Genomic DNA, 23,587 nt, shown 5'->3' on the forward strand with positions numbered 1-23,587 from the left:
TTCAAAACACCCGTTGGTGAATCCGAGCACCAGAGTAGAGTATGGGTTGGGCTGGGCTCAGTCATGACAAAAACCAGTGTACATTACGGAATCCCAAGGTGAGGTGGGCTGTACCAGATGCGGTTGCAGCACCTGAACTGCACATGTGAGAACCAGGGAGGAAGGGGCAGAGCTGGCAGGAGGAATGTGGGCTCCCTTGCTGGACAACCACTCCTGCTGGAAAGCATGAGTTGGGATGGGGGCAGACCAGACCAGGCAGGGCTACAACACCTGTGGGCCTCAAGTGAGTGAGATTTAGGGAAGGGCCAGGTAGAGCTGACTGTTCCGATTGGTGCAAGCAAAAATTAGAGTGGGTGAGGGTTGGTTGGGCTTTGCTGCAGCATCAGATAGGAGGGGATAGCACTGGGAGCTAAATCTGTCAAGTTAAACTGCAGAACCACCTGGAGAGTGCATAATCTGGAAGGTGGAGTGGCCTAGTAGGGAGATAGTGGGCACCTCCCTCTTGGGTTACCATTCCCACTGGAGAGCACGAAAACCAGGACAGGGGCAGGGGTGGCTAGACAGAATGGCATCCGCCAATATGTGTGTGGGCTGGATAGTAGGTTAGTTGGGTTGAACTAGGCATCAATGCCCATTGACATGTACGAGAGCTAAAATGGGATGTGGGAGAGACTGAGCAAGTCTGTGGTACATACTGGCAAGCAAGCGAACCAGGGTAGAGGGCAGGCCTGGTGGGGGTTATGAGAGTGCCCCGACTAGACTACAGCTCCCACTGGCTTGCGTGAGGGCCCAGTATGAAGTGGACAGGATTGGGCTGGACTACAACACCCATAGGTTCATGTGGAAGACAGAGCTGGAAAAAGAACTGACCCAGCAATTGCAATGACCAGCATGTGCATAAGCTGATTGGGGCGACAGATGGTATCAGACCCTGTACTGGCAAGCACACGCAAGAATCAGGTCTGGGATCATCTCAGATGAAGTTTCTTTGGAGATCCCTCCAACTGAACTGCTGATCTCAGAACCCAAATCATGAAGGGACTTTGTCAGCCAGGGGATTATTCTGAATAGCTTTCATCATGATTGGAACAGTGAGATTGACAGCAATTCAGAACTGTTGAACTATCAAAACTGCTTGAGCAGGACCCTCGGAGCATGCCTCACATTGGGGACCTGGGGTGGGAGCAAGACTGGGTGGGACTTTTCCCTTTGTTTCTCCCCTGACCCCAGATAGAGGGGAAAAAATGGTATTAGTGTAGAAACAATGGTTTTACCCACTTTCCTGTAGCCCTTGACCCTTTGTACCCTAAGTAACTAAGTAAGATTCGAAAAAAAAAAACATACTGCTCCTATCTATCAGTTTTCTGTTTTAAGGATGAGTCAGAGATGTAGGTACATGTTTACTTTGAGATAAATACAGATTTGGCGCTTGGCACAGAGCAGGCATCCAAGATGTTTGCTGAATGAATGAAGAACGTTTATTTAGAGGTATTGATCTATACTATAATCTCTAGAGGAAACTACAGGCCTCTTGGCCTTTTCTTCATTTATTGATAAGGAAAAATTAGAATTCTTACAGAATAGCATCTAGAGCGATGGCCTAGTGGCTAAAGTCCTCACCTTGAACATGCCAAGATCCCATACGGGTGCCGGTTCTAATCCTGACAGCCCTGCTTCCCGTCCCTGCTTGTGGTCTGGAAAAGCAGTCAAGGACGGCCCAAAGACTTGGGACACTGCATCCACGTGGGAGACCTAAAAGAAGCTCCTGGCTCCTGGCTTCAGATTGGCTCAGCTCTGGCCGTTGCGGTCACTTAGGGAGTGAATCATCGGATGGAAGATCTTTGTCTCTCCTCCTCTCTGTATATCTGACTTTCCAATAAAAAATAAATCTTAAAAAAAATTTTTTTAATAAACAGTACAACCGCATGGCCAAAGTTCTCTTTCCCCCAAGTCTATTTTCTTTCCTTTCAGGGTGATGGTAGATAAAGAGCAGGCCTAGCATTAACCTCATTGCTGCAAGGCCCAGCAAACTGGAGTGAGGCCCAGCGAACTCAGCCTCTGAGCCTCCTGCCCTGAGTTTGCTGGCCTTCCTCACAGAACAACAACTTGGTTCCAAGCACAGGCATCCTTAAAAGAACCAAGCAGAAGTCACATCACCTTGTCTGATCCAACTTCTAATGTCCCAAGCACTGAATAAGCTGCGGTCACTGACCCGTCTAGACTCAAAGTCACATATGGAACCCTCTATGGGAGGAAAATCAGCATTACACTTTAAGAAGAGAATATGAAGACCATAAGTAACCATTCCAGAACACACATTTGGCCACTGATACCAAAACCCTTCCTATGTGATTCCACAGCCTCTCCCAGCAAATTCCCAACATAACACTGGCCACACTGTGTCCGACTGTGGGCCTCTTCGTCACCTCTTCGTAACCCTTCTTTTCCCCTGTAGTGTGAGCTTCTAAGGTCCTTTCTAGAAGCAGCATGATGGTGACAGTGATCTTGGTAGATCTGGCACTTAGCAGAGGCTCAAAAGAACTACTGCAAATCAATGAATAAGAAAATGAAATTCAAAGTCAGAAACATCATTTTAGAAACTAAAGTAACTATAAAAGTTTCTCGGTCTTAACCCTGGCCAATTTAAAAGATCTTTACAACTATTATAACTTCAAAGTTTCACTCATGACATATTCTCCTATTTGATTAGCTTATTTCTAAGTGGGCTAGCTTCAACACTGTGCTGAACAACATGCTCAGCCTACTAAGTGTGTATATTCAAAACAAAATACTTATTTTTTTCCCCAAAGCTGGTGAGATAGTTTTTGACACATACATCCTTAAAAGGAAATTTATGTATAACACCACTGTTGCTAACTATACCAAATATAACAGTTTTAAACCATTCCAAGAACTTAGATGACTTAAGAGCAGACATACAATTTAAAAGTATTTTTATTCATAAATTACACATATTTCTGTATCATGTTATTGGATATAGCCCTTCAAACCCAAATTACCACTGTGCAATCAACTTATTTTTCTTGTCAGCAAATACAACCAAAATGAAATCAAATTCTATAATTGAAAGCTCGAAGGTTGGTGAAGCTATTCCTGGGCCTGATCAAGGAATACACACAATTGACACTTCCCAAAAGCTTGTTTTTCGAGGCTCTGCCTTGCAATACACTCACTGTAAGAAGTTCACTACTGTATCAAACACATTCAGCAGCCCTTTGTGGAGACTCTACATAACTCTTGCTTTTCTCAGTCCCTCACAGAGCATCATCCTTCAGCACACATCTCACAAACAAGAGTGCTCCCCAGCAACACTCACCAATCAGCACCTGCCCGCTCTTGATGGCAGCTCCTCCTGGCAGTAGGCCATGTACTGCCAGCCTCTCTGCCTCACTCTGTTTCCCAGTCTTTCTCCAGCTCCGTTTGGTCTGATGGATTATCCCAAGCAGCACTTCCAGCAGTTTGAGCTGCTCTTTGGCTTTGACAACAGTCAGCTTTCTGGGGTTGACGTACACATTCACATCTTTGTACTGCTGCTGGACCACGACTCCTGTCTTCTGATTAGACTGATGCTTGAGGATGGACACTGGCCTGTTGTCTTTGCTGTTCTTTTTATTGTATCGCTTGGGTAAAAGCCTTTTACTCTTCAGGATTTTGGTAAACCGCTTGAGTTTGGGTTCGTACTTTTTTCTTTCTTTGTAATCATCCTCTTCGATAATGATCTCATTTTCACTGAACCGCACGTGGTTCACCGTCGGTGACTCGGGAAGGAGGGTTTCTTCCTCATCCTCACTCAATTCCAAATAAAACAGCTCCCCATTTTTCTGCACACTGTCAAGCCACTCAGGTTCAAGATCACTATGAGAAAAGACAAGATCACTTTGAATTGCTTCCTAACCCAAGATAAACAGTCACATTCTCCACAGAGTGTGGTGAGAGCAGGTGAAAAGGGGAAGGGCAGGGGCAAAGCTTCAAATTCTCCCTACTATTTCTAATTTATTATATCAACTTTTTTTCTATAGGATTATTTTATAGAGTCTTGAAGAATAGGAACCAAGGGAAAGGGAATTAAAGGTGTACAGTGACAGAAAATAAAACTTTTTTTGTTTGTTTTTTAATGGAGACGGTTGGAGCCAATGCTGTGGAACAACACATTAAGCTGTGGTGCCAGTATCCCATATGGTACTGGTGTGAGTCCCAGCTGCTGTACTTCTGATTTAGACCCCTGCTAATGTGCCTGGAAAAGTTGTGGAGGATTCTTCAAGTGCTTGGGCATTTGCACTCATGTTGGCAACCCAGGAGAAGCTCCTGGCTCCTGACTTCAGATCAGCTCAGCTGCAGTCATTGCAGCCATTTGGGGGAATTAAGAAGTAGATGCAAGCTCTCTCTCCTACTCCATATCTCTGGCTTTCAAATAAATACATGTTGTTCTAAAAAAAAAATGGATATAGTCATTTTCTAGAACGCATGGGTTTTAAAAAATTAACTAAGTTATCTATGTAGTTATTGTTCTCTTTAGACAATTTCATTGGATAATAATTACATTGGCAGTTGACTATGCAATTACATCCAAAGAAGCAACTGTGGAGATATGAACTGATATATGAAAACCTCCTATTGACCCAGCATTTATTTAGCATGGCTACCAGGTTAAAAGTTAAGGCAAAGCCTGCCTGCAGTCACAGGCCTATTTAACTAATAAATTATCCAAAAGAAGACATTCATCTCACCAAGAACTGAAATCTTTGCTGAAAACAAGTTGTAATCACAGCTAAAAACAATCACTTTTAAAGCATATAATTTGTTATGTGACTGCTTAAAAACCTTTTATTGGAAAGTAAGCCATAAAAAGACAAAATTACTGCTACTAAAATGATTAAAACAGCACTGAGAAACAAAATACTCATCTCACAGCAACAAACCTAATCACAAACTCCACCTTGTTTGATGTCATGAACAGTGTACCTTTCAAACAGCTTTTCTTTACACCAGAATTACTTTCAATGGAAAAACTAACACGTAGGAAGAGCTTTTCAGAAACAAGCTGCAATATCTTGGCATGAAAGGGTATAATTTGTGTTCTAATCATTCACAGAGAAGACATTCTGCTTTCTGCAGTGTTTATTAGCAAATCTGGATCTTTTTAACTTAAGTCAAATGTCTCTTTCCAAGTGAAAATTAGCTCCCAAAATATACTCTCCTATCACTAAACCCTGAAATTATACCTTCCTCTGGTCTGTGGCTGGTCAGTCATATAAAATCAAACTCCATAATGAGTCACTTAAAAAAGCAAATAGGCAAGGCTGCTGGCTCAAGACACCAAATCAAGCACTTCTTTGGTCCTTGTTGGTTTCTAGCACATGGTATCATTTTAGGTCCTTGGCCCCATTTACCACAGATTATTAATCACACAGCAGCTGTGTCAGCCACCCCTACAGGCACCCACAGAAATGAGTATTGAGTAATTCCTCAGTTCTACCATGGAGAGTACGAAGAACATCAAGTTTTGGGGGTCCAGTGAGGCTGGGATCGCCTGGCCAGGGCTCTTCGGCCAGCCTGCACAGTGGGTGCTGCATCCGTGAGCCCTGGGGGTGGGGGGTTCCAGTGGGGCCTAGGTCGCATGACCTGGGTCCTTTGGCCTGCCTGTGAGAACTGGTCCTCCTCAGAGTAAACAATGGAGTGGTAGACGGCAGGCCTTTGAGCATACAGAGGATATGGCAGCCCATTGGGGCCTGCAGAGGGCATATGGTACCATAGCAAAGAAAATAGAACAGAATAAATTGGACAACCACCGCAGCCAAACTGTCAGCAAATATCTGGACAAATGGAGACTGTAAGGTCGATTGTGTCAGCCAATGGACATTGGAAGGGTTTCTTTACTCATGGATCAGCAAGATAACAGCATTTCAGAACTATTGCAACCATCTGGGCAGAACCCACCAAACACGCTCCACATTGGGACCTTGGATTGATATCGGGTGGCCATTCTCCATCCCTGGATACCTGGATGGTTGGCAGGCTGGGTATGGCTTTTCTCTTTATCTCCTCCCCTCCCCCCCAACCCCAGAAATGGGAAGATGAAACAGAAAGCTCAAAACATTTTACCCTAACCTTGGATCCTTCCCGCCCTGATCAACTATGTAAACATCGTCTAAAATTAAAAAAAATATATATAAACATCAATGTGCCAGATATACCAAGAAAGTGAAAAAGATAATCAAGCTAAATGATAAATGAAACTTCTCCTTGATGGCTTTTCCCTTCTCATTTCATATGCTGTTTCATTTAGAGATATCTGAGTCCAAAGAAATATCCTTTTCCATTTACTAAACATAAAGAAGGTTAATCTTAATCTCTAAAATTTGAACAGGAACCCACATTTTGGTTATAATCCAAAGATCCAGCAAGGGAGTGGCGGGGAGCTGAAGGTAGGTGCATAAATCACTGAGCAAATAAACAGTGCCAGGCACTGATCTAAGTATCAGAATTTCAAGGATCAAGAAAAGCAGCTCCTGCCCTCAATAGTGAGAAAAAGAAACTGAGAAGCAATTAATGCCAACGCACATGGTAAGTATAAGACAGAGGTACACAGGACAGACCCCTAACTCAGTCTAGCTAGGGATGGTGGGTAAGATTTAGGAAGATGTTTTGGTGGTGGAGACTCTTAGAATTGGGTTTTAGAAGAATGAATGGTTGGGAAAGACACTGAGCAGGGGAACAGAGGAGAAGAGAATTCCAAACAGAAGTGGCACATAAGCAAGGCTTTGAGGATGTCTGGAAAATGATGGGCAGTGTGCAACTGGCAGGGTAAGGTGAGAGGTAAGGAATCATGGAAGAGGTCAGTCTTCATTCTGCAAGTGAGGGGTTTGGATTAGCATAAGGGGCCTCAATGAAGCACATCAGCGGTGGATGTGCATGTCGGACATCCCTGGACAGATCTACTCTGGGCAAGCAAAGGGCAGGAGAGCTGAGGTGGACGAGAGTCCAGGCAGGACAATTTATGGGGCTGTTTCAGTAATGGAGGCAAAGATAAGAACAAAGGAACAGTAGAAGAGGCAGAAAGGAGAGAGAAAAAAAAAAATTTGAGAAATGCTTGAAAATCACCAAGGCTTTGTGACAGATACAGTGAAGGAGAGAGAGGAAAGGATGAATGCTGACTAGATTCCTAGATGATGATTACACTTTCAAGCATTTTTGAATACATTCACGTACACAGACTCATCTCACATAAATGGGAACAATCATCATAAAAGTCATTTATCCTCCTCTCCGCCATAAACAATGTTGAAAATCCACATTTTTACAAACATGTAAATACATTTATGGCGGCTATGTTATCATTAGCTTGAAATAGAAGGTACTCATATGTTCACCAATATAAGGATATATACTCATACCTACTTTTCACAATTTTGACACCCCCCCCCCCAAGCTGTGGCAATCATCTCTCTCCCTTTTTTTTTCTTCTTTTTTAAAAGAGTTACTTGTTTTTACTTGAAAGGCAGATTTTCAAAGAGAAGTGACACACAGAGAAAGAGATCTTCCATCCACTGCTTTACTCTTCAAATGGCCACAATAGTCAGAGCTGAGCTAATCTGAAGTCAGGAATCAGGAACTTCTTCTGGGTCTCCCATGTGGGTGCAGAGGCCCAAAGATTTGAGTCATCCTCCAATGCTTCCCCAGGTCTTAAGCAGGGAGCTGGATTAGAAGCAGAGCAGCCGGGACACGAACCACTGCCTATAGAGGATTAGCCACTGACCCTGGTAACCACCTTCATATGTATGTATATATATAAAGATCTTTACCCAAAAGACTGTACCAATTCAATTTCACCAGCAATGTAAGAGATCTAATCTCTTAGTGTCTAAATTTTTTTTTAATTCTTTACTTTAAGAGGAAGGAAAAAAAAAAAACCAGCAAGCTAAGAGAAAGATAGAAATAAAGACAAAGAGAGGTCAGTTGTGGTACAGTAAGTGAAGCCTCTGCCTGGAATGTCAGCATCTCGTGTGGGCACTGGTTTGATTCCTGGCTGCTTGTTTTGAATCCAGTTCCCTATTCATGGACCTAGGAAAATAGCAGAGGATGGCCCAAGTACTTGGGTCCCTGACATTCAAATGGGAAACCAGGATGAAATTTCAAGCTCCTAGCTCCAGCCTAGCCAGCCCCAGCTGTTGCAGCCATTTTGGGAGTGAATCAGCAGGTGGAAAATCTGTTCATTCCTATGTCTCTCCCCACATCACCTTTCAAATAAACAAACAAATGCTTTCAAAAAAGAAATAGACAGGAAAACAGACATACCAGGGCTCACAGAAGACAACATGTACACTGAGCTCTGATTGGATTTTATTGTGATTCTAATCCCGCCAAGACTGATTACCTAACTGAATCCAAGCTTCAGTTTTCTTCTTCTTGAAAACAGGTAACAGCTACTTCCCAGGGCTGACTTTCATAACAAATAAAGCAATATTATGTTACACATGGTAAATATCTAGTAAATGGTAGTTCTCTTCCTCTGGCCCAACAGATATAAAACTGGAGAGAAACACACACCTTTACTTGAAACAGCTTCTGTGTTTCCACGTACGATCCTAAGCCCTACACTTTCTGATTAGGCTCTAAGGATCTCAGTTTGTCTGTTGCCAGGCTAGGCACAGTGACACAAGAAGCAAAGTCAGTCATGACCTTTAATGCTGCTACAGCGTAGCATTCCTAGAAGATGCCTCATGCCTTCCTCAAAATATCCACTCCCAGTTAGACGTCTTATTCCACTGTGTGCAGTCCTAACCAAACACCTGAGACTGGGCACTTTATCAGGAAAAGAAGATTAGTTTAGCTCATGGCCTTGAGGCTGAACAGTCTCAGGTGTGGGTGGCCACATCTGACCTATACTGTATCACAGGAATGCAGAGTAGGTGGCATCACATGGCAGCAGCAAGTATGACAGTAGAGATGGTACAGATGGAGGCAGCACACAAGACAGAGACGGAGGGGAGGAGCCAGGCTTCACAAAGAGCTGCTTTTGCGGCAACCAAATCCGGTAGGGAGAACATGGAATTCACTCTTGGGAGGCAAGCTTACACCCTTTCTTGACACAATTAGCTCTTAGAAGCTCCAACTCCCTTCAACACTTTTAAACAGAAGACAGCCTCAATATGAATTTAGTGTTGTAGTCCTTATTCAAACCAAAGCGGTAGACAAGCATCATGAGCTTACGTGACACAAGGGGTCAAGAAAGTTCACTAGAGATCTCAGAACTGTACTCCCAATGCAGGTCTTCAGTTGCACTAGTAGAAGGAAGGGATCTACCAAAACATGAAAGAAATAAATAAAAGCCCCAACCTTTCATTACAATTATGCATGTAGGTAATCCTTGCTCAAGGAGGTGCATTTAGTGACTGTTTCAAAGAAAGGCAAAAGAATAACTTTACAGTGAGGAGACCTAAACAACTGGTCAAGGTCATGAAAAACAGGAAAGAATTTAGAAATTATCATAGACCAGAGGAGACGAGGAAACATGTCGATATCCTGAACTCAATCCAAACAAAGTTCAGTTTTGTTAATATGACTTGAATTTCTTCAGGTATTTAAAAGGTCCTTACTGCTATTCAACCTTTTTCTTTTCTTGTAAAAGTTACTTGAATCTCTCAAGTATTTATTTGTGGTAATGCCACTACTTCTCATCATTTGAAATAGTAAGGGGATTTCCTTAAGCAAAAGAAAAGAATTACAACAGCCAGCACTACTCATGCATTTCCTTATTTAAGGAAACCAGACTTCTGCTACTATATCAAATCTGCTACATTATACTAGCCTTTATTTTTAATGTATACAGTACCAGTGCCCAAAATATGTAATTATATCATGATAATGGCTACAGCAGGATGTTGTAAGGACAGAGAAAAGCACACATAATAAAAATATAAACATACACACACACAATTCAACTAATTCAACTATGGCAAAACATGCAATCAAGCATATTTTCAGTAAGCTCTAGTAAGAACAGAAAAATGGGACAGATCTAAAAGAGCTTTAAAAATCATCCTAAGGAACCTAGCACTCATTTGGGAAGTCATCAAGCTTTTGAGTAAGCAGAATGCTGTAGAACAGTGATGTAGAAAACAAGCTCTAGAGGACAGCACTGTGGTACAACAGATAAACCCACCGCCTCTGACACTGGCCTCACACATGGGGCACCAGCTCAAATCCTGGCTGTTCCGCTTCTGATCCAGCTCCTTTAACAGTGGGCCTGGGAAGGCAGCAGAAGATGGCCTAAGTACTTGGGCTTCTGCCACCCACATGAAAGACCCAAACGAACTTCTGGTATCCTGGCTCTAGGCATAACTGTTGTTGCCATTTGAGGGGTAAAAAAGCAGATGGAAGATTTCTGTCTCTCTCCATTTTGCCCTGGCACTATATCTTTCAAATAAATAAGTCTTAAAAACAAACAAAACTGTAGCAACAGTACGGAACAAAGAGTGGGAGAAGACATTACAGGAATGGTGGTCACTGAGAACTCTACTTCCCTGGAGTATGAGAAAGGGAGAGGCCAGCCTATTAAAGAATGCAGAATCCATGGGAATGAAAAGATACCATATGGAAGGGGCAACAGGACTGCACTCTCAGACATGAAAACCTCAAGGGTAAGGAGCAGTGTTGCCAGCAAAGGAGAGGGAAAACATACGAAACAAGGAAGAGAATGAATTCTTTCCAAACACGCTGAGTTGGATACAGAAAATGATGGTAGCCTGGAATGACCATTTTCTATCATTAATTCCACCACATTTCATTTGACCTTTTAAATCCATATGATTTGATAAAAGAAAATTTATATTGAAAGAACTCAGGATTTAGAGCAGAAACAAAGGAAATGTTCTAAATTGGATCATGGGTTTAGATGAAATATTTTTATGCTGCAAGTAGCAAAATTCCTGGTTAAAATCCAAGAAAAAAAAAAAGTTGGTATATCCATACAGTGGAAAGCTACTCAGAAAAAAAAGGAGCATGAATGTTAAAAGGCTTATGCAGAGGAAAATGAGATGGGCAAAAAACAGAGTCCATGCTGTAGGATTCCTCATCTATAAAGCTCTAGCAAACATGAAGGAATATACAGTGACAGAAAACAGGTAAGCGGTTGTGAAGAGCAGGGAAACATGACCGACCTTGGATAAATGGATATGTGCATTATCCTGACAGACAAAACATATCAAAACTTAACAAACTACACTTTAAATATGGGCAACTTTTATACCGCTTATATCCCCCAAAAAATCCCCAAGAAAAAAAACACAAAGGACACAATTGCTTTCTTCTTCAGTCAATCCTCCCCTTTTAGGAGCAAGTTCCTTACTCCCTCCTCCAAGTTCAAATCTCTTCTAAAATCATTCTTCTTTTTCTCTATTACCCAAAGTTTTAAAACACAACAGATTAAAAAACTATGAAAAATTAAAAATCTAAGTCATAATGTTAGGAATTCTTGGCCAATAGGAACTAACCAGTGTTGCTTCCATAAATTATAAAAGTCAAAGCAAAGAAAGTTGATGTCATTGAAAGTAAATGTTTGATTTCTGTTACCTCAGTATTGAAAGTAGGCAATGATTTCATCAATCAAATCCAGTCTCTGAGGTCTCCCTAGGAATGTCCCGGATGCTCAGGAAAGCCATACCGTACCCCCTCTCTGTCTTTCCTTCTTTCTGTAACTCTGTTTTCCAAATAAAAACAAAACAAAACAGGCCCAGCGTTGTGGTGTAGTAAACTAAACTTCCACCTGAGGCACCAGCATCCCCATGTGGACATCAGTTCAAGTCCCTGCAGTTCCACTTCCATTCCAGCTCTCTACTCCTGGGCTAGAAGAGCAGTGGAGCATGGTCTCCATGCGGGAGACCCAGAGGAAGCTCCAGACTCCTGGCTTCCGATCAACTCAGCTCCAGTTGTTGTAGCCAGTTGGTGTAAAGTGAACCAATGTATAGAAGACCTCTCTCTCTGTCTTTCCTTTTCCCTGTAACTCTGCCTTTTATATAAAATCTTTAATAATTAAAAAAAAAGATAATACTGCACCAGTATGAGCATTTGACACATGGTCAACAAGGTGCTTGGGATACCTGCACCCCACATGTGAGGCCCTGGGTTTCAGTTCCAGCTCTGAACTGGAAACCCATTTCTCTGCCAGCACGGTTCCTGGGAGGCAGCAGGTAAGGACTTAAGTACACGTGGGAGCCCTGGACTGAATCCAGCCGGCCCAGCTCTCGCAGCTGTGGGCATTTGGGGAATGAACCAGCAGATGGGAAATATGTTCGCCTTCAGTCTATGCTTTTCAAACAGATACATGAATAAATAAATGTTACAACGATATACTGCTCTAATCTAAAACCTTTACTATAAACAAGTCTAAAACAAACCTTTTTCTAAAATGATTTATTTATTATTTTTTAAAGGAAAGTCAGATATGCAGAGAGGAGGATAGACAGAGAGAAAGATCTTCCATCTGCTAATTCACCCCACAAGTGGCCACAACAGCCAGGGCTGAGTTGGTCTGATCCGAAGCCAGGAGCCAGGAGCGCCCTCTGGATCTCCAACGTGGGTGCAGGGTCCCAAGGCTTTGGGGTATCCTTGACTGCTTTCCCAGGCCACTGGAAAGGAGCTGGATGGGAAGTAGGGCCTCCAGGACATGGTGCCTATACAGGATCCTGGCATGTGCAAAGCAAGGACTCTAGCTACTAGGCTACTGTGCTGGGCCCAAACAAACCTATTTTTTTTAAAATCCACTATAATGTACCCTAAAGTAATTTCATGTCAAAAATGTTATGTAGTGATATTCACAGGCAGCACAAATTGCTTTTTAGGTATAAGCCATGTATGAAACAATGATGTCTTCCAAAAAGAACATGCAGATAATTAACTAAAACCTTAAAAGTTCAGGATACTGGGGCTGGCACTGTAACTCAACAAGCTAATCCTCCAACTGCAAGAGTTGGCATCCCATATGGATGTTGGTTTGTGTCTCAGCTGCTCCACTTCCCATCCAGCTCCCTGCTTGTGGCCTGGGAAAGCAGTGGAGGACAGCCCAAATCTCGGGTCCCTGCATCCTTGTGGGAGAGTCAGAGGAAGTTCCTGGCTTTGGATCGACTCATCTCTGGCTGTTGCAGCCACTTGCGGAGTGCACCAGCAGATGGGGAATCTTTCTGTCTCTGTAAATCTGCCTTTCAAATAAAAATAAACTAAATCTTTAAAAAAAGCTCAGGATACTTCACATGAGACAATATGTAGTATGACCTCCTCAGTGGGCTTCGTGTAGACCATCAAAGATGAGCGACGATTCATCTTTAAGGAGAAAGATGGGGGTCTGAACTCCCTTGCCTTTGACCAGAGAGGGGTTCTGCCCAAGGTGAGCATGGATGACTGAAGCTTAGGGAGGCAGATACCTACTACCATAAAGCAGGACTGGAACATGAGCCTTCCAGGCAAAGTCAGCAAACCAACCCTCATCTCTCACAAAGCAAGAAGAGACAAGCATAAAACGTGTCCTTGAAATGAAAACCAGCAAAACATTACAATAGGGATTTACTGGGCTTTTACTATTAGGATGAGGAAGAGACTGGGACACTTGGAGTGATTAGTAGGAAGGGTAAAGTTCACACACACACACACACACTATATATATATAACATATATATATATTAGTATGATGTAACTGTAGGAGTCAACATTCCTTTTGCTATATAGTGGCGCACATACACAAAAAAGCAAAACAAATTAAAAAAAACCTACATAACTTAAATAGCTTGCAAAATGTGCAGGAAATTCTTTCCAGCCCAATTACATAAGTTACCAAGATCATGAGAAGCAAAAAGACACCTCAATAAGGAACAAGACTGTGTGGACTCTTAACAGACCCTCATATAACACGGAGCCCAATACCAATAAAAGCAGCTCCTCCTCACACCAGAATCACAAAAACCTGCAGGAACAAGGCTGCCTCATCACGGCAGCTGAAACCTGAGCAAAGGACCCCTGCTACCGACAGAACTTCAGATACTCAAGTCCAACCACACCAGTACCCTCGCAGTTCGTCCCAGCCACTTGATGGATTTAATTGTCCCGCCTCGAGTCTTACTCAGAGTGGCTACCCGCTGAAGAGTAGGAAGCCGAGTCGCTGACTGGATCTTCAGAATCACAATCCTCATCTTCTTGAGATGACGGTTCCTCAGGGAGCTCTTCCTGGCTCTGAGGCAAGTCGCACAGAGCTGCAGAAGCCATGGTCTGCTTGCAGAAGCTACCAGAAGAAATCAAACCTCACAGTTGCTGCTTGCCGGGGTAGCCATGTTGGCTCTCTCCCGGGAAGCGGGCAGACGTCACGTGACCACCAATCCTTAGCCGTGATTGGTGGCTGGCCGAGTTGCCAAGGAGACAGGGAAGCTTTCCCTGAAGGAATAGAGCCTACATCAGAAGGGGCTGTCTTAGTTGGAGCGTTAGAGAGAGCTAAAACTTTCTCGCTCTTATGCTGCCCTAAACGCTCTTTCAAGCGACAGAACTTAGTAAAAGAATCGGAGACCCAATCAAAATTTCTCGTTTCTTTTCCAGTACCATGGAGCTCCCGTTTGTACTTTGTCATGTGTTTCTATTTCAAAGCCTGAATTACCTTGTAAGTTAAAAAAAAAACAACCTCTTCACCTCTCCTTAGGGCCTCTGCTTCAGCGTGGGGACACAGGCTTTTAGGCAAGGATTTCTTCGTACGAATGTAAATACGCTCAATTGTTTTGTTTTTTCTTTACACCACTTAGAAAAGTGTTTACAGTTCCCCTAAGCAGGTATTGTAGAATGCTTCTGGTGATGACAATATGAAACAAACTCAGCTCCTTTTATACTGCATACTTTTTACAACGCAAAATTTTATAATCATGATCTCATCACTTCATTTGGAAGTGTAAATGGGTGAATTATACCTGTCATTTGTTAATACCTACACAGAGTTCTTCCTAGGTACAAAATGATAGTTCTGAGAGCCAGCAATTGTTATAATTTAGTACTTGCTATTGTCATATACTATGTAAAAATCATACATTAGGACGTAAATATTTTTTCTATTAAAATAAAGGAGCCGAAGCTTAGAGAGGATATGCAACTTGTTATTGGTTGTGACTAACAGGCAGCAAGCCAACCAAGAATCTACAGCGTTGGTGTTGTGCAGTAGGCTAAGCCTCTGCTCGGGACTGACAACCCTTGGATTGGTGGAAATGCCTGTTGCTCTACTTGCTGTCCAGCTCCCTGCTACTGTACATGGTAAGCACCCATGTGGAGGATGGAAAGGAATTTTCTGGCCCCTGACTTGGCTACTAAGGTCATTTGGGTTGTGACCCAGCAGTCACTCTGCCTTTCAAATATAAATAAATGAATACATACATAATTTTAAAAAATGAACACAAGCCATTACCCACTCTGTCCAATGTTCTCAGCACCCAGTACTGTATGTATGTAATCCTATTTACTGGCAGTTGTGTTTTCTAGTCGCAGACACCCAAGGTCAACCATGTTCCAAAAATATTAAGTGGAAAATTCCGGAAATAAACAATTCATGAGTTTTAGGTTGTATGAATCACCCCTTTGTTTGGTTTATCCATGCTGAATATACCGCCCTCTATTAGCCATTGAGTGGCCAGATCAGTTATCGGATCAACTGTCAGTTCTCCCAGTTGTGACCCCGCAGTTCTTGTGATCCAATGAGGACAACGTTAACCTCGTGCTGAGACACAAAGCCCATGCGGTCCCGCACTTCCTCTCACTATATCATCTCACCTCATCACAAGAAGAAGGGTAACAACTGCCAAATTAGGTATCTTGTGAGATACCACATTCACATTATTTTTAATACAGCGCATTATTGTAGTTGTTCTATTTTGTTACTAGTTATTGCTGTTGGTCGATTACTGTCCCTGATTTATCAACTATCTCACAGCTATGTGTCTACAAAAAAACCAGCATATATAAGTTAACCATCCCTAACCTGAAAATTCAAAATCTAACATGTCCAAAATTCAAACCTTCCTAAATTGCGACATGATGCCACACGTAGAAAACTCATGTGACTCATGATAGGTTGCAGTCGAAATTCAAGTGGACTAGAAATATGGTGTAAAATCACTTTCAAGTTAGGTATATCAGGTGTCTATGAAATATAAAAGAATTTGATGCTTAGGTTTGGATTATATTACCAAAATGCCTCATTATGTTTATACAAAATTCTCCCAAAACTAATATCTAAAATACTTGTTGCCCCAAGAATTTTGGATAATGGATAGTCAACTTGTAAAATTCAGTTCCACTTGTGCTTTCAGGCATACATTGAGATTCTTGGGGGCTTGCGTAAAAGGAAACTATTGTAATTCCACTATTAGAGATATAATCTGAGAAAATAAAGGATGAAAATAAATATGAAAATTTGAAAGCATTCTAAATGTATAGCTATAGGAAAATAGTTGAAATATACTTTTATAAATAAAATATAATTAACATTATTTTAAGTAAAAAGGTTTTAGAATAATCCACAGGGAAACACTCACATTATTAACAAGTTTAAAAAAACACACAATGCTATTTTATGATCTCAACAGATGGTTGGGATAGATTCAACTTAAACTAGATGGGCAGATGAAAACTGAGAGACAAATGAGCAATATACAGTGGTAACTATCATGATAACTCTGAATTGGGTTGTAATAAAATAGTCTGAGAAAACTAGAGTAGCACTGCAGGGCCACAGCGAATTTCTTAAAGGACCTGAGTTTATTTTATTAGAATGAGAAAAGTATGGGGCCTGGCACAGTAGCCAAACGGCTAAAGCTCTTGCTTGCATGCGCTGGGATCCCATATGAGGGCCAGTTCTAATCCCAGCTGCTCCACTTCCCATCCAGCTCCCTGCTTGTGGCCTGGGAAAGCAGTCGCAGATAGCCCAAAGCCTTGGGACCCTGTACCTGAATGGGAGACCTGGAAGAAGTTCCTGGCTCCTGGCTTCAGATGGGCTGAGCTCTGGCCATTGCAGCCACTTGGGGGGGGGGGGTGAATCAGCAGATGGATGATATTCCTCTCATTCTCTCCTTCTGTCTGTGCATCTGACTTACCAATTAAAAAAAAAAAAAATGAGGGCCCGGTGCAATAGCGTAGTGGTTAAAGTCCTCGCCCAGATCTCATATGGGCACCAGTTCTAATGCCGGCAGCTCCACTTCTCATCCCGCTCCCTGCCTGTGGCCTGGGAAAGCAGTCAAGGATGGCCCAAACACTTGGGACCCTGCAACCATGTGGGAGACCTGGAAGAAATTCCTGGCTCCTGGCTTCAAATTGGCTCAGTTTCAGCTGTTGTGGTCACTTGGGGAGTGAACCATCAGATGGAAGATCTTCCTCTCTGTCTCTCCTCCTCTCTATATATCTGCCTTTTCAATAAAAATAAATAAATCTTTACAACAGAGAAGAGTCACAAAATTCTGAGTTACCACATGCAGTATCCCTAGAGAACTCTACAGAGTAGCAAACAGTATTTTCACTTTTAAGCTGCTGCTTAATTTCATCTTATTAAGTTATGTATGTGCAAATGTCCCAACTTTCATAAATTTTTTATTATTAATGTCTAAACTTATTTTTGTTTCATTATCAACGTTACTGAATCATAAAATTATTTTTATCTTATACAAGAACCATAACAGTTTTTACACCTCTTTAAAGTTATAATTAAAGCAATTTGTGGACGATCCCAGGAAGTTCACAAGAGTTTTTGCTTTGAAAGAGTTCCACATATTTCTAGGTCGAAAGCAGGCAACTGGTTTGCTGAAATGAGAAAGGGAAGTCCTGAAGAGGGCCAGAAGAGAGAGCACCCAAGACATGGATGGAGCAATACAACCTCTCAAAACTTCTCTTTCTTGAAACCAGAGAGAAATGCCAAGGGGTGTGCGGGTGTGGATACTAACTTGCCATTTTCAAGCAGGCAGCTAAAAGTGTCCTTGCTATGGGGTTTACAAGGGACCCTCAAAAAGTTCACAGAAGATGGAACTAACAGATGTTTACTTTGATGCCAAAAATTTGGGGTCTGTGAATAATTTCTGAAAATATGTGAGTCCATGACTTTTTGGAAGATGCCCTGTATTTTCTCTAATTGGTAGGCAGCCATCTGCTATGTGAAAGAGATGGAGTTGGAGAGAGTGGAACTAAGAAAGAGAAACACGTATTTCTGCCAACACTGAGATTCAATAAAAACATGTTACTTTTAAAATCAGAAATACTATTACAAACTGAGGTTGGAATCACTATATTAGCTATTTTATATTTCATGGTAAAGTATACATATTTTCACCACAATCTCACACATTAAAAATTACTAAGATATCCTGGCAGTGTTAAGTCACAGCTTGGGAGCCTGGATCTTATGTCTGAGTGCTGGTCTGAGTCCCCCACACCTCCAGTTCTTTTTTTTTTTTTTAATTAATGTTACTTAGTTACTTATGTTACAAAGGGTCAAAGGCTATAGGAAAATGGGTAAAACCATTGTTTCTACACTAATATCATTTTTCCCCTGTATCTGGGGTCAGGGGAGAAAAAGCCCCACCCAGGGGGGAAAAGCCCCACCCAGTCTCACTCCCATCCCAGGTCCCTGACGTGGAACATGCTCTGAGGGTCCTGCTCAAGCAGTTTTGATAGTTCAACAGTTCTGAATTGCTGCCAATCTCACTGATCCAATCATGATGAAATCTATTCAGAATTCACTGGCTGACAGTCTCTTCATGATTGGGGTTCTGAGGTCAGCAGTTCAGTTGGAGGGATCTCTAAAGAAACTTCGTCTGACACACCTCCAGTTCTAATCTAACTTCCTGTTTATACATCCTAAGAGGCAGCAGCACATAGCTCAAGATGCTTGGACCCCTGCCACCTACACACAGATCTTCCATTTGCTGGTTCACTTTCCAAGTTCCTACAACAGCTAGGGCTGGGACAAGCTGAAGTCTAGAGGTTGGAACCCAGTCCAGGTCTCTACATGAATGGCAGGCACTCAGGTATTCTAGCCAACATCTGCTGTGTTTTAGGGTGTACATTAGCTAGAAGCTGGATTTGGAAGCAGATCCAGGATTCAAAGTTGGGCACTCTGATATGAGATGTGGCATCTAAACAACTGCACTAAATGCTCAATCATCCTTTTTTTTTTTTTGAAGACTTTCATATCTTGCTCCTTAACTTCTAATGGGATCATACTAAATGGAGAATTTTTAAAATCTAGTTTCTTTAAAAAGTGTTTGAATTTTGCAATTTAGCGTCAACTAGAAGACATTTTATTTCCTGCTGCGTGTTAATCAAGTGCATCCATTTTACCTGTTCAATAGCATCACCTGGGTCTTGTTAAATATGGATTTTAAAGGGGCAAGCCAAGTGGTATCATAGGCTAATCCTTTGCCTGCAGCATCAGCATCCCATATGAGCATTGGTTCAAGTTTTGGCTGCTCAGTTTCCCAATCTAGCTCTCTGCAGATGGCCTGGGAAAGCAGCAGAGAAAATGGCCCAAATCGTTGGGTCCCTGAACCCACATGTGAGACCAGAAGAAGCTCCTGGCTCCTAGATTCTGGCTTCGGATTAGCTCAGCTCTGGCCATTGCAGCCATTTAGGTAGTGAACCAGTAGATGGAAGATCTCTGTGTCTCCCCCTGTATCTGTAACTCTTTCAAGTCAAATAAATCATATCTAGATAGATAGATACATGATAGATTCTGGAGTGCTATTTATTCCACATCAACAGGATCAGAATCTCCAGGGGAGGGGCCTGCCCATTTCCATTTTATCTAAGTGTTGCTAGTGGCTTACCAAACTTGGAAATCATTGCTAAGCTTGTGATGGCTCTCAGCCACAAACCTACAAGTCCTCTGGCAGCTTTCTGAATAGGGTAGAACTTATTCCCACCTGTTGCACTTGGAGCCTAACACAAATCTCCTGCAATTGCCCATCTGTATAACCATAAACAAATCAACCTCTCCAAGATTCACCACACTTATCTTTAAATTCAGATGAGAAAAAATTAAAATCTATACAGTTTTTCCATTATATATATCATCCATGGAGAGTTTGAAGATGTTTATATGCATGGCTTTCAAAATTTTTGCACCAAAACATCGTAATTTCATCTTCAATGATTTTTTTTAAATTCCTGTGTGTGTGTTTCATTCATACTTCCTGATTCATACTTCTTATAGCCTTTGTTATTTCTTAAATGACTTGAACAATAAGGTTGAAATATTTGGTCTTTTGCCCTTGGCTTCTGGAGCAACTTCAGGACAGTTCAGTGCAATAGGTAAACATCTTCTGCTATAATGTGGGGACACGTTAGGCCTCAGAAACAGGCTTCGGAAAGCACAATCTTTCTGTCCTCATTCTACCTGCTCCTTCTCCATAAGGCCAACCAGAGGAATGAAAGGCAGGTCATAAAGATAAAAGCATACTTTAATTTTTGCTTGACTTGCTGTTGTTGGCCATAAAGGCCTTCTTTGGTTGCTAGGAGATCATAAGACCGTTCCCTGTTTCACAAGAGGTCCTGCCCCATACCTGGGAGGAATGCGGCACAGACAGGCCAAGTAGCATGTGAACACAAGAGGGCTTTCTGGGCTTTTCCACCCAGTACACTAGCATTAGATCATATCCTTCCTGACCAATCACATTTCTACACAGCTGTCCATGCTAATGCAGTGATTTCTTCATTCAAAGTCCCAAAAGGACAGAATTCAGAGTGTTTTGACAGCTGAACACCTGGAGGCTCCCAGCAAGGTAGGCAAGAACTCCTGCATGCCGCAGGAGGGTGATGCACCCTAGCTCCCGGGGGACTAAGGTGCCTGTGCTGGGGACCCCTCTAGATCTCATCCTGCACATCTCTCCCTCTAGCTAATTCTTCCTGCCTTTCATGATACCACATAGCCAGCCAGTAAATGCAAGTGTTTCCCTGAGTTCTGCTAGCCTCTCCAGCTAACTGATCAAGCCCAAAGCAGGCATCATGGAAATCCCTATTTGTAGTTGGTGGATTAGAAGAGTTAGAGGCCCAGACTTGTGTAGACCTCCAGGGACTGTCAGAATTGAATAGAATCAGAGGATGCCCAGTTGGTGTCCACTGCCAAAATAATTGTTTTCTGGCCACCCGGTGGGAGGCAATCCCTAACCATTTTTAGATGAAGAAATGATCTGTGTTTGAGTACATAAAAAAAAAAAAAAGCTGAATTAAAAAAATATCTTCAGAGGTACCCACTTACAGGACTGTTGGGAGCGCAGTCAACGCATATCACATGCCTAACACATTCAGTGTCAATAGAACTTAGTGATCTTATAAATTTTACCCATACAATTCTCTCACTGGGAAATGATACTTATCCGCAATTCACTTGTTAAAATACTAAATTTTCCTTCAAGATCCAACTCAAATAGCAACTTTTTTTCAAAAAGCCTTCTGCCATGCCTCTCCTGGGGAGGAATTGCTATTTCCACCTCCTCCTCATGCTGCTTGCCAAGAAGTTCTGCTACAACTGATAACAATTTGTCTTGTTTCTAAATTGCTGCAGGCCAACACTGAGTGCTTTGAAAACAAATCTCTGCAAGGGCATCCTTCATGCAAGGCAGCAGTCTGCCAGAAGAGGAAGTCCTCAGGCCAAGTGGTCCCCTTAAGATAATAAGTTCAGGTGTTGCAGGTCGTTAAGGAGAGACAGAAGCTAAAGAAGGATCAACGCAGACTAGTGCCAGGTGTTTGAGAACAGAACATGTGAGGGATGAAGCTGGTTGACCAGGCAGGTGGTTAGTGAGGCCAGAGCTTCAGGCAGCCGGCAGTCCTAAGGTAACTGGCCAAGTGTTCTGCCTGAAGACCTTTCTGGGACTGGGATTAATCAGTCAGTAAACGGCCCACAGGGGAATTAAGCTGACATAAAATAGGGCTCCCCAAAGGAAATAAAAGGCACCAGGACAAGCACTAATTTGTTCTTCTTCCACACAGAAAGAAGAACCCTCTGACTGTCTGCTTTAAAAAACCTCCTATATTTTTCCTTTTCTGACTACACATTGTTTCTTCAAACTCGGTTCATGCCGCACAGGTTGTGGCATAAACTATTTAGAAATCTACCTCTGTCAGCCAAAGACCACCTCCCGAAGCACAGGACTGGGTGTTTGGTTTTTTAGTCTTTCCCTTTCAAAGGGTTGAACTGAGCAGGAAATGCCGCATAAAAAGCACATCTTATAAAGCCTGTTCCTTCCACTAGCTTTCTCTATATCAGCTCTGTTGGTTTATTTAATTCCATGGGTTAGTTTAATGGATAGAGATAACAAAGAAAAGTGACCCTCTGCTTTTTTTTTTTCACAAGAAAATGTTTATCTCTTAACCTAATTTAACTTTCAGAGCAAGTTACCAGCAAATACTATTTCTCATGTCACATTTGTGCTAACTTTGTCGCTATTTAATGATCATGGATGTACTGGAGAGGATGAAGAAAAGAACACATTGACATTTCTAGGCTTTTACAAAAATTCTGTTTCATAATTAGCAGTTGCACGGAGACTTCAAAGATTTAGACTGTAATTATATTGCATTTTCTATTTTCCACCACATAAGTGTCCATTCATCTGAGGCTCGAATGCATTTAGTTTAATAAGTAGGAGTCACATGATTATTTCCATGATTACAATCTCAATTTGGAAAACAATATAATTCTGACATAAAATACACTTGATAAGAACATCATTAAATATTTAGTATTGTTGGCAGGTTCAGGAGCTCTTTGCCTAGTAGTAACAGAAGCTAGCAAAGAGAAGTAAATGAAAACAGGGCCATGGGAGGTCATACCATTAAAAGAGTTGAAACTACATGGTGACAATTTATGTGTTGAAGTTCTATTAGGAACTAATATTGCCTTAACTGTGGATTTATAAATAGTTCATCAACCGCGTGTTAATACTGCCAACCATATTACTTTTTAAAAAATAACAATTAAATGAGCTGGTGGACCAGAAAAATGGCATTTTGGAAATAGAAACTTTTAAATAAAGAACTTCCAAATTTAATACACAGTCATAACATGTTGGTAATACCAAACTACAGAATTGCACTATGGCCTAAAATTCTAATTTCCCAATGTAAAACTGAATTATTTGCCACAATGTGTTGAACTTACCTTTTACTGGATCATGTATGCTACATTTGAATAATAATTAAATACAGATGAGAATCCAAAAGGATGTATAAAATAACTGGCCCAAAGTTCAAACCCCAAACCCAATTCATTTACTCCTACTCAGTTTCATTTTGTATCTAAATTCACAGAGTATAAACTATTTGGCCAACAGCTCTACCACACTGAATCAGTGGCTGCCAATAAGAAGGCAAAGCCATGCCTCTACCCCCACCCTTAAAGTAGGGATCCAGCAGCTCCAAATGTGCCTGAAGCCTGACAATCTGATGGTGAACAGGGAAACACATGGCAGACACATGAATTAGGGAAAGAAAAAAAAAATAGACTTACAAAGCTCTAAGCAGCACCAAAAAAAAAAAAAAAAAGAAAAAATTACAAAAACTGTTG

At 41.8% G+C, this 23,587-nt stretch overlaps 1 protein-coding gene across 5 annotated transcripts in view; it reads right to left on the minus strand.

The window, feature by feature from the left end:
- INTU (inturned planar cell polarity protein) overlaps window positions 1–23,587 on the minus strand; it is a 95,443-nt gene that overhangs the window by 67,103 nt on the left and 4,753 nt on the right. For 3 of the 5 annotated variants that reach the window (XM_058666872.1, XM_058666875.1, XM_058666873.1), the window contains exons 1-2: window positions 14,132–14,376; window positions 3,338–3,876 (exon numbers count right to left, since the gene is read on the minus strand). In XM_058666872.1, coding sequence (XP_058522855.1) covers window positions 3,338–3,876; window positions 14,132–14,274 — 682 coding nt within the window. In that variant the 5' untranslated portion in view covers window positions 14,275–14,376. Of the gene's footprint in view, window positions 1–3,337; window positions 3,877–14,131; window positions 14,377–23,587 lie in introns of those variants that run through there. The other 2 variants (XM_058666874.1, XM_058666876.1) reach the window with 1 other exon arrangement.

Source organism: Ochotona princeps, chromosome 7, assembly GCF_030435755.1.
Source record: "Ochotona princeps isolate mOchPri1 chromosome 7, mOchPri1.hap1, whole genome shotgun sequence".
Classification (NCBI taxonomy): domain Eukaryota; kingdom Metazoa; phylum Chordata; class Mammalia; order Lagomorpha; family Ochotonidae; genus Ochotona; species Ochotona princeps.